At 41.2% G+C, this 11,588-nt stretch overlaps 1 protein-coding gene across 6 annotated transcripts in view; it reads right to left on the bottom strand.

The window, feature by feature from the left end:
* Positions 1-769: 769 nt before the first annotated feature.
* The window catches only part of SVIL (supervillin), a 149,739-nt gene continuing 138,920 nt past the window's right edge, over positions 770-11,588 (bottom strand). For all 6 annotated transcript variants that reach the window (XM_084618439.1, XM_084618438.1, XM_084618440.1 and 3 more), the window contains 3 exons: positions 3,810-3,931; positions 2,619-2,774; positions 770-2,467 (listed from right to left, as the gene is read on the bottom strand). In XM_084618439.1, the coding sequence (XP_084474565.1) occupies positions 2,381-2,467; positions 2,619-2,774; positions 3,810-3,931 (365 nt within the window). In that variant the 3' untranslated portion in view covers positions 770-2,380. The remainder of the gene's footprint in view (positions 2,468-2,618; positions 2,775-3,809; positions 3,932-11,588) is intronic.

Below are 11,588 nucleotides of genomic sequence, written 5' to 3'. Positions count from 1 at the left end.
CCTTTTTTAAAACGAAAAGCTCAGAGTCTCATACTATCACAAAACTCCAGGAACTGGGACTAAGAGACACTCCAAATAGCACCAGAAATGTCAAAAATCATGAGCTGACAACACTGCATTCTATATTATCCACCTCTGGATCTCTGTGCCTGCTTCTCTAATTGTTTTTTAAGACTGTAGAGTTAGGGGCGGCTATTGTCTGTGTTGTGATCAGCACCCAGAACACCGCTGGTATTTTTAAAACAAACCAACCAATCCAAAAAATCCAGTGATGGTCTCCCACAGTGGGGCAAAACAAAGTCAAACTATGCAGATTAGCTTTTTGTTGTAGAGACAAAATGGAAACAGTAAAAAAAAAAAAAAAAGAAAAAAAAAGAAAGCAAGTGACTGCATGAATAAATAGAACGAATCCTTAATTCTAGCTTGACCCTATCACTGCAAAGGCTGAAAGAAAAAGTGTTTACAGGGATTGGAAATATTGGCAGTATTTCCCCTATTATTTCTAACTCTTCACAGACACCAGTAACAAAAGAAAATATACCATTTAAAAAAAATCCTTTTGCTGAAATAACTGCACATCTGTTGAATGCAACTTAACATGGTACTCATGCCAGAGATGGGAAAAAAATATTTTAGACTTTAAAAAAAAAAGGTGTGCATTAATTTAAAACTTTTCACTGATCTGCCAGAGTACTTACAAAGCCTATTCTTTTGAAAGCACGTGGGTAATCAGATTTTGTATGGAGGTTTGACAAAACATACATCCCACTACACTCAAGATCCACTTTATTTCCCTGTGGTCACAGTCAGGTCAAGAGCAGCAAATTAACAAAAATACAAAGTCACTTGGCACTGATAGGTAACAAAAGGTGTTTTCCCTTTATAAGTAGAAAGGAGATTTCCAGTGGCTACAGTCTACAAGGCAAGCTTTCTGGGGTCACAGGATGTAGTATTTGAAAGGTACAATGATATTGCAAAGGTAACAGTAGCAATCCTTACAGAAATTCAAAGTCAGAGATAGCAACTACCTGAAAATAAAGATTCAAGCAATGACAGAATCTGAAACCTGATTAAACAGTTGCTTGGCCAAACTAATGCAAATGGCCATGTTTTCAGTTCTATCACTTTCTTTGAGAATGAAAATACAGTTAACATTCAATACCATGTTAATTTTGTTTCAAGAGCTTTACTCACCATGATTCATATTCTTGATAGGTTTTCAATTGGCCAAACATTTTACATCAAGTATAAAAAAGGGGCAATTGACAATAATTCAATAGTTATATAATTGTTTCAAGAGGTAGCACTAGTTAAGACTGTTGTACAGTCTAATTTTATCTTTGTATAATCATCTTAAATTTCTCTGTATTATCTGCCACTCTTAAATCATAACACTGTACAAATCATCTAAATGCCTCAGGTTACAAACATTTCAAATGTAAATACAATATTATGGAACATTTTTATATGCTAGCAAAAGGTATGTGTGTAAATAATTACTAGCCAGAGCATTATTAGGAGTTTATTCTGAAGCTTTTACTTTAAGCTCTTATATCATGAAAGATGTTTAATCTTTACAACGTTTATTAGAAACTGAGATGTTTTTATTTCTACCATTATAAAAGTAATATAGGAGACCGTTCTAAACCATCTTCAAAATGCAGACCAATCTTGTTTGTATATAAACTGTACACAAAAACAAGGCACTATACATTTTTGGATATTGAAATATAAAGGTTGATTTGCATAGTTTCTAAAGAAACCCATGCCATAAATACAAATGCTTTGTTTAGTTTAGCACCTGAAGCAGCATTGAAAATAATTCATTACCTATTGCAAAGAGAAACTTTTCAGAATGCATAAGATATATATATAGGTGGTACAGCTAATTCAGTATAAGCAACTGCCATCCAACTACCTTTCTGTAGAGATTTTTTTTTTTACATGAAAGTCTTGAAAGTGAATACATATTGCATTGTTAAATACATACTTGTTCTATGTGTTTATATAAATATAAATTCTTTGTAATCCACAAACTAACAAAATAACACTTTACAAAGAGAACATCTTCAAAAAAACCACATGGCAAGGACTATGTATAGCCAAAGGGTTGTTGCAGTAGTAGCTTGAGAAACTACTGTTTGAGTGCACAGGAGAGCAAAGGCTAAACACATTACCCTTGGAATTGAACCAAAGTTTCCAAAGAGTTCTCTTGCACATTTACAATATTACACAACTCAAGATCAGGCAGTATCTAAAAATTTAAGATCTCTAATTTCTTTTTTGAACACTAATCCAGAGCAATTCATTTTGCTAATTCCAAGGTGTTGAAAGGGACGCTACAGATCCCTCTGGTACTATCACTAAGCGATAACATTACTTAGAAAAGTCCTTTTGCCTTTTTCACGTTAACTTGCTTCCAAGAGGGCAGTGCATTGTACTCGTCTCTCGTCATCTCTAAGGCGGCCTGAATTTAAGACAAAAAGACACATCACTATAGGAAAGTAATTTACTAAACTCAAAGTGCTCACCAATTGAGTAGTGAAACTGTCACAAGAGTGTGTGGGAATGATTCAATACATGCATGTACACAAAAAATGTACCCTCCACCCTCTTACCTCAAAGTCTTCATCTGAAAGATAAATTTCAAGTTTCAGTGGATCAACTCCCTCAGGTAGAGGCCTAGCTAAAAGATCTGCTAGTGGATACACAGTTTTGCACAACTTGGCTAACACATCCTCTACAAGGATTATCTGATTAGAAACTTCAGCATCCTGGAGGAGAGAGAGGAATAAAAGGAGAGTTTAGAAACATGCTACTGAAATCAGCAATTGCTGATTTTAAATACAGCCTACTACAGAGCTGGTACCAATTCTGCCCTAGCTGGGGATGGTTAGCTGGCCCCTGTATTTTAGAAGCAGACTATGCACATTTGGTGTTAGCCCAGTTCTTTGGCTGGAACAATCTGCTACTATAAAATATTTGTATTTAAGAACACGAGGGCACTCCTCTTCCTTAAGAAACCCCATTTCACCCATTTTTTTACTCCTGCCACCACATTTTGACGAAGGAGGAAGACTTGCAGAAGACTCCTGGAGATAGCCAGTGTCCCTTCTTGGCCATAGTTTACACTTAAAAACATCCTGCATCTGAGCTTCTTAAAGTAGTCACATGGGCTGGAATTAACTTCGTTTTCCTGAAGGGGAAACTGATGCAGAGGCCCAAAGAAATCCCTGTAGAATGGCACTTTGACATGCTAGTATGGAGATTTTGATTTGAATTACATAAACAAAAACATACTGCTGTCTGTTTTGTTCAGTTACACTGAGACTCTTCCAGGTGGGCCATCGCCACCAAAGACAATGCGATATTTTGTATGAAAACAGACAATATTCCAGTCCATGGCTTCAAAGAAAACAGGAGGCTGCCTTGTTGGGAGACAGAGCTTAATCAAGGTTTTGTGCAGCTCAGAGGTGGCACCCCTATTTTATCTTACTAGTTTTTAGGTAGGATTCAATGTTGAGAATCAAGTTAAGAATCTTTTAATTCCACTTCAGTCTTCAAAGAATGAAGCATTTACTAGAATGTATGAAAATCTGTAACTCATTGAAAATATCTATCGTGCACTTATCAAAATTCAGCCATGTAACGATACTTATTTCTTCCAGATTCCTGAAGTCCATTATTTAGGTTAATCCTCTGGAGTTTGGGACTTCCCAGCAGAAAACGTGCAGGCCGGTACTAACAATATCAAACAGAAAAATACAAGCGCAGCAACAGGAAACAATTGCAGTAGAAGGTTTGTTTACCATTTCTGTGATCTCAGCTATGTCTTCTCTGTGTTCCCAGCTAGGGAACATATTGGTGAACGTCAGGGGTTCAAGACCAGCATGAATTAGGTAGGATTTGGGAGGCTTCTTTACGTTTTTTCCTATAACATCCAAAATACAAAACCAGAGGTGTTATAAAACACGAATTATCTTGCAGACTCTGTCACTCTACATTACCAGGTAAAATTTTAGCAAGGCCCTTCATCTAGACCAGAGGTTCTCAAACTGTGGTCCGCGGACCACCAGTGGTCCGCAAGCTCCATTCAGGTGGTCTGCGGATAGTTCCCTCTAAGGTACATGCCTGGGTGGCCGCACACAAGAAAACAAATGGCCACCCACCTAATTAATGGAGCCGCGCAGGCAGGGCTCCCCAAGGCCACCATCTCACCTTACATGTGTGTCTTCTCCAGGGTCCAGGCACCTAATTAGCTTGGAATTTGGGACGTGCAGGGCTGCAGCAGCCAGAGAAAGAGGTGACTTTCCCCAGCACCAGGGCTGCGGCTGCCGGGGAGAGACCTTCCCTCCTCCCAGTCTCAACTCAGGGGCTGCCGCGGCGGGGGAGAGATGGTACATCCATTGCATTAGAAAGGTAATACTACTGATATTAAAATATGAATTGCGTATTTTTATTTGTAGAACAAAAAACAATTATTATTTTTTTTCATATAGCACTTTTATCCAAAGCACTCTACAATAGATAGCTAACGGTACAAAACAACATTTGGAAAGATCAATAAGTGTTCTGCCAAGACCCTCAACAATTTTCAAGTGGGCCGCAAAAAAAAAAAAAAAAAAAAGTTTGAGAACCACTGATCTAGACCAGCATTTCTCAAATGCGGCCACCATGGGGCTTTTCTTGTAGCCACAACCTCCTGGGCTGTGATGGGGGCGGGAGTGGGGGAAGAAACACAAAGCAGCAGCCCCTCCTCCAAGGCTGCCGGTAGTGCTTGGGCCATGCCCCCCTCTGGAGACACAAAAGCTGGAGGAGCAGGCAGCCAGTGAGTTCTGCACTTTCTCGGGGGCGGTGGGGTCAGGCTTCAGCCCTGGGGTGGCGGGCTCTAGCCACAAAGCTTCGGGTTCCATTCCCTGGCTGCACAGTGACAGACTCTGGCCCCAAGCTCACCACCCCTCATCGCCCCAGCCCCCACTGCCTCTGTACCCACCTTCCCATTCAGGGGATAATTTAACCCAGGCTTGCTGGGGCTGAGTTACTCTGTTGTGACTAATAATTTGGACATGTATATGTGCATTTTTCTCCCCCTACAATTAAGTAAGTATTTTCGGACAAATTGTCAGAGTGGCCACACGCAAGAGTTGGTGGCCACACTCTGAGACCAACAAAAATGTGTTGTGAGAACCCTGATCTAGACTTTATTAAACAAACTTTCTTTTGCGCATCAGAGCAACTTTAAAAAGGTGTATTTTTCAATATTCTAAAAGTGTGCCTATCATGTCATCTCCGGGCATATGTACAAATCCAAATACGTAGCTTACTACTGAAAAAGAACAAAACAAAATGGACTCCTCTCCTAACGTGCACAATATAAGCCTTCCCTACCCTATGCCCAATCCACCAACCTGCAAAAAAGCCTGAATGGAAAGATGAATTTGCATAATTTTACCAAAAGAAGGGAATTCCAGAACAGAGTGTCCTGCATTGGAAAATGTCAGCAGCATGCAAAATTCAAGTATGGAGACCCTGGTGAGAACATCTCAGCTGCCCACAATGTCACTGCAGTACGTGGGGAATGCAAGGTGGTAATGGTGGTTAGAAGCTAAAACATACAGGCCTTTAGAAAGCAATACAAACACCTGGAACGGTACCTAGAAGTGAACAGGAAATCACTGCAGTCTATGCAGCACTCATAATATGTTCCCTATGGCCAGCTGGACCACTGCAATTTGCTGTAGTTGGAACTTACCAAGGATCTTCAAAGGATGCCCTGCACACCATACAGAACACTGTAATAATCCTACCTGGAGGTCAGAAAGATATGCCCATAGATAATGTCTGCAGTTATTACACCAAGCGCAGAGGAAAAAAGGAACTCTTGGCCAGCTTAGTGCATAGCAATGGGGGACCCACAAGTGCTCCTAGATAGTGAATACTCCTGAAGAAGGGTGGACAAACATCCTTAAAATGGAGACAGGCATAATTTCTCAAAACAGCCTCATCCAGCTCACAATACTCCAAGTCTCTATCTCAGGTAGGCAACTCATGGGTTAGATGAAATGATGACAGAGCAGCTTGTCATTGGCTTAAACCACCTTGTCGTCTCCTCTAGCAGCCTCCCATAGACACTGAGCATGAGGAATGACAACAGAACCTTGCAAGAGGACACACTTGAGCTATTACCAAGCATTCTAGGATCTCATAGGACAAAGCACCAATCCAGGATCAAGAATGATCCTGTCTATTGCACTCACTGTCTGGACTTAAAAATGTGTGTGGTTCATGGTAATAAAAGCAGCAGGAGGATCTAGAAGAGTCAGCATGGATACCTAAACTTCATCTGTTACTAGAAAGTCAGTCGTGGAAACTAATGCCAGCTTCACACTATACCTATACGTAAACCAGCCAGACAGGGATCAATGAAATCTGAGGAGTCCAGACACTGCCAGAGTTGTCTCAACTGCTGTGACCCAAGAACCACATAATGTCAACTGACAAGGGGGAGCAGAGGGGTTGCAGAAATCTCATAAGACTGGTGCGTACATGCTAGTCTACCAAAGAATGCCACGAGAGGTCTCAAATGAAAGCCAGTGTGTCAGCTGGGTCATTAATGTTGCTGTAAATTCCACGTATAAATACAATGTAAGCAGTACTGGGCAAATTGGTTGAAATTATCGTAAAGAATACAATTTTCAGACACATAGATGAACATAATTTGTTGGAAAATAGTCAACATGGTTTTTGTAAAGGGAAATCATGCCTCACCAATCTACTACAATTCTTTGAGGGGGTCAACAAGCACGTGGACAAAGGAGATCCAGTGGATATAGTGTATTTAGAATTTCAGAAAGGCTTTGACAAGGTCCCTCGCCAAAGGCGCTTAAGCAAAATAAGCAGTCATGGGATAAGAGGGAAGTTTCTCTCATGGATTGGTAACTGGTTAAAAGATAGGAAACAAACTATAGGAATAAATGGTCAGTTTTCAGAATGAAGAGAGGTAAATAGGGGCATCCCCCAGGGATCTGTACTGGGCCCAGTCCTATTTAACATATTCATAAACGATCTGGAAAAAGGGGTAAACAGTGAGGTGGCAAAATTTGCAGATGATACAAAATTACTCAAGATAGTTAAGTCCCAGGCAGACTGCAAAGAGCTACAAAAGGATCTCACAAAACTGGGTGACTGGGCAACAAAATGGCAGATGGAATTTAATGTTGATAAATGCAAAAGTAATGCACAATGGAAAACATAATCCTAACTATACATATACAATGATGGGGTCTAAATGAGCTGTTACCACTTAAGAAAGAGATCTTGGAGTCATTGTGGATAGTTCTCTGAAAACATCCACTCAATGTGCAGCGGCAGTCAAAAAAGCAAACAGAACATTAGGAATCATCAAGAAAGGGATAGATAATAAGACAGAAAATATCGTATTGCCTCTATATAAATCCATGATATGCCCACACCTTGAATACTGCGCGTAGATGTGGTGGCCCCATCTAAAAAAAGATATATTGGAATTGGAAAATGTTCAGAAAAGATCAACAAAAATGATTAGGGTTATAGAGCGGCTTCTGTATGAGGAGAGATTAATAAGACTGGGACTTTTCAGCTAGGAAAAGAGGTGACTAAGGGGTATATGATAGAGGTCTATAAACTCATGAGTGGTATAGAGAAAGTAAATAAGGAAGCGTTATTTACTCCTTCTCATAATACAAGAACAAGGGGCCACCAAATGAAATTAATAGGTAGCAGGTTTAAAACAAACAAAGGAAGTATTTTTTCACGCAACGCACAGTCAACCTCTGGAACTCCTCGCCAGAGGGTGTTGTGAAGGCCAATACTATAACGGGGTTCAAAAGGAAGCTAGATAGATTCATGGAAGATAGGTCCATCAATGGCTATTAGCCAGGATGAGCAGGAATGGTGTCGCTAGCCTATGTTTGCCAGAAGCTGGGATTGGGTGACAGGGCATGGATCACTTCATGATAACCTGTCTGTTCATTCCCTTTGAGGCACCTGCCACTGGCCACTGTCAGAGGACAGGATACTGGCACTTGATGGATCTTTGGTCTGGCCTAGTATGGCCGTTCTTACCCTGAAAATGTGGTTTTCATGTCTGTATCATGGTATTAAGCAACAGCAAAGGTGCAAAACAGGTTTTCCTCCAGACGAGGTGAGGTAAGGTAAGCAATGTGTCTCTGTTGGGATGTAAATTAAGCATTGTAAGCTAACACAATGGATGCCCATATACACATGAACTCAAACTTTAAGGAAGAGATGTGAAGTCAACAGGGAAGGAGCACACTGGGAAAAAAACAATCTAACAGGGAGGAGGAGAGGGGGGTTATGCTGGCTAAAAGTAAAGACTAAAGGGTATATCTAGGAGGCAAATAATGAACTTTGGGGGTATATCTAGGAGGCAAATAAGACACAGCCTCACCCTGCACCTAGGAAGTAAATGGAACGCGCATTTGTATTCATAAAAATGGGCTCTCAAGCAGCCTTGGTTGAAAATGCTGCAGAGGACTTTGGGTGAGATAAATTTCTTTAGACAGGTAAACTTGTCAGTTAGGCTAGTGTGTTATGATTTTATTTCATTTGTTTCCAATCTTCCTACTCACTATCATTTGAATCTTTGATGACAAACTTACCCTTGTTTACATTGTAAATATATCCAAGTGTGATATTAAGCAAAATGCTAATCCTGAATTGACTCTTAGAAGTTGGTGTGTTCTGTTCCTTTGGGAACCTGGCAGTTCTGCGAGAAGTCAGCATAGAATTATAGATATCAGGGTTGGAAGGGACCTCAGGAGGTCATCTAGTCCAACCCACTGCTCAAAGCAGGACCAATCCCCAACTAAATCATCCCAGCCAGGGCTTTATCAAGCCTGATCTTAAGAACTTCAAAGGAAGGAGATTCCACCACCTCCCTAGGTAACGCATTCCAGTGTTTCACCACCCTCCTACTGAAAAAGCTTTTCCTAATATCCAACCTAAACCTCCCCCACTGCAACTTGAGACCATTACGCCTCATTCTGTCATCTGCTACCACTGAGAACAGTCTAGATCCATCCTCTTTGGAACCCCCTTTCAGGTAGTTGAAAGCAGCTATGAAATCCCCCCTCATTCTTCTCTTCCGCAGACTAAACAATCCCAGTTCCCTCAGCCTCTCCTCATAAGTCATGTGTTCCAGTCCCCTAATCATTTTTGTTGCCCTCCGCTGGACGCTTTCCAATTTTTCCACATCCTTCTTGTAGTGTGGGGCCCAAAACTGGACACAGTACTCCAGATGAGGCCTCACCAATGTCGAATAGAGGGGAACTATCACATCCCTCGATCTGCTGCAATGCCTCTACTTATACAGCCCAAAATGCCATTGGCCTTCTTCATATCCAGCTTCTCGTCCACTGTAACCCTAGGTCCTTTTCTGCAGAACTGCTGCCTAGCCATTTGGCCCCTAGTCTGTAGCGGTAAATGGGATTCTTCTGTCCTAAGTGCAGGACTCTACACTTGTCCTTGTTGAACTTCATCAGATTTCTTTTGGCCCAATCCTCCAATTTGTCTAGGGCCCTCTGTATCCTATTCCTACCCTCCAGCATATCTATCTCTCCTCCCAGTTTAGTGTCATCTGCAAACTTGCTGAGGGTGCAATCCAAGCCATCCTCCAGATCATTAATGAAGATATTGAACAAAATCGGACACAGAACCGACCCTTGGGGCACTCCACTTGATACCGGCTGCCAACTAGACAAGGAGCCATTGATCACTACCCGTTGAGCCTGATGATCTTGCCAGCTTTCTGTCCACCTTATAGTCCATTCATCCAGCCCATACTTTAACTTGCTGGCAAGAATATTGTGGGAGACCGTGTCAAAAGCTTTGCTAAAGTCAAGGAATAACATGTCCACTGCTTTCCCCTCATCCACAGAGCCAGTTATCTCATCATAGAAGGTAATTAGATGAGTCAGGCATGACTTGCCCTTGATGAATTCATGCTGACTGTTCCTGATCACTTTCCTCTCCTCTAAGTGCTTCAGAATTGATTCCTTGAGGACCTGCTCCATGATTTTTCCAGGGACTGAGGTGAGGCTGACTGGCCTTTAGTTCCCTGGATCCTCCTCCTTCCCTTTTTAAAAGATGGGCACTACATTAGCCTAAGGGGCTGGATATCACAGGGGAACATTTCAAAAGAACTCAGAGACTGGGGTGCACCTACTGTTATGAAAGAACTGCAAGGAAAAGCTACGGCTGGCATAGCCCAGAGGAGAGTGTTTGGGTGGCTAACAGGCTGGTGGTGTTAGGAAGCTGACACCCAGATAAGCACAAGGAAGACTCTGTCCTCACACTAGAGGCAGGGGGTGGTAACAAGGTGACTCACAGTCCTGGGTACCCAGAGAACCATCACAACCACTTTCTCAATAATTCTGCAAACTGTGAGCACTCCATGTTTTGTTTGAGGTCAAACATGTGGTTGCAAACAGATTAGAAAAATTTACTCGCATGAAACAGACTAATCTACAGAGCTCTAATCTCAAGTATCCCAATGAACAAATTAGCAACAAATCAGAATCCTTCAACTACACAATTTAGACAAGGGATTTATCATCTGAATCTTTGTTTTACTTTTAATCCTCCTGTTCCACAATCGCACTGCGGAAACTGCTTGAATTTGCCATAAAATACTACGACAGCGATTTGAAACTCTGCAATTTGCAAAATTTGTCAGCCTAGTCTACACAGTAAGCAACACAGTTCAGTGATACTAGTGGAGGAGTATAGGAAGGGTTGCTTGTGCCAGATAACACTCTAATATCGGCTTAGCCATCTGGTAGGACAATTTAATTTTTGAGTGGAGAAACATTTTCATCATTTCAGGTAATGAAGTGAACTCTGCTCTCTACTCAAGCTAGTTTGCCTTTCTTATGCAAGAATATGAACTGCAACACACACTCTCTCTCCCCTATGCTGGAGCTCAGTGCTCCAAAGCAGTCTGCTGATTTATCAGACAAAGCCTCAGAAAGTTTCAAGAAAATCTGAGAGGTTAGATAAAGATATTTGTGCACAAATGAAGCAGCGCATGCTGCTAGGAATATTCAAGCTGTTATCCAAGGATACAAACCAAAGTACTTCATATAATCTTGTAGTTTGAATGCTGGCTGTAAGCCAAAAAAAAAAAAAAAAAAAAAAAAAAACACACTTCTGATTACTCACTCAACTAGATCCTTCTTGCCATTATCTCTTAGTTTTAGGATAACTGCAGTATTTATATTTCTTGCTATTTAAGTGTGCCATCTTATTAGGGCAATGAAAGACCAGCACTAGTTAACCCATGAAAGATTAATTCCTGTAAAGTTTTCAGCATATCTGACAGGAGAATCACCCACAGGCCCAAGAGGCTAACAAACCAGTAGATCATCATAGTGAAAGGGTACCTGCTCCCACTGAGACTATAGCCACAAACCTAGCTCCTCCTCCTTCACAGTGATTGAGATCACCCTGGGATTCAGACGGATTTTGGCAGGGGAAGTGCATAGGTAAAATATTAGGATTTTAATGGTGGAAAACTTGCTACATCAACA

Source organism: Lepidochelys olivacea, assembly GCF_965140295.1.
Source record: "Lepidochelys olivacea isolate rLepOli2 genome assembly, chromosome: 2".
Classification (NCBI taxonomy): Eukaryota; Metazoa; Chordata; order Testudines; family Cheloniidae; genus Lepidochelys; species Lepidochelys olivacea.
This window is presented reverse-complemented; position numbering and strand designations above follow the sequence as displayed.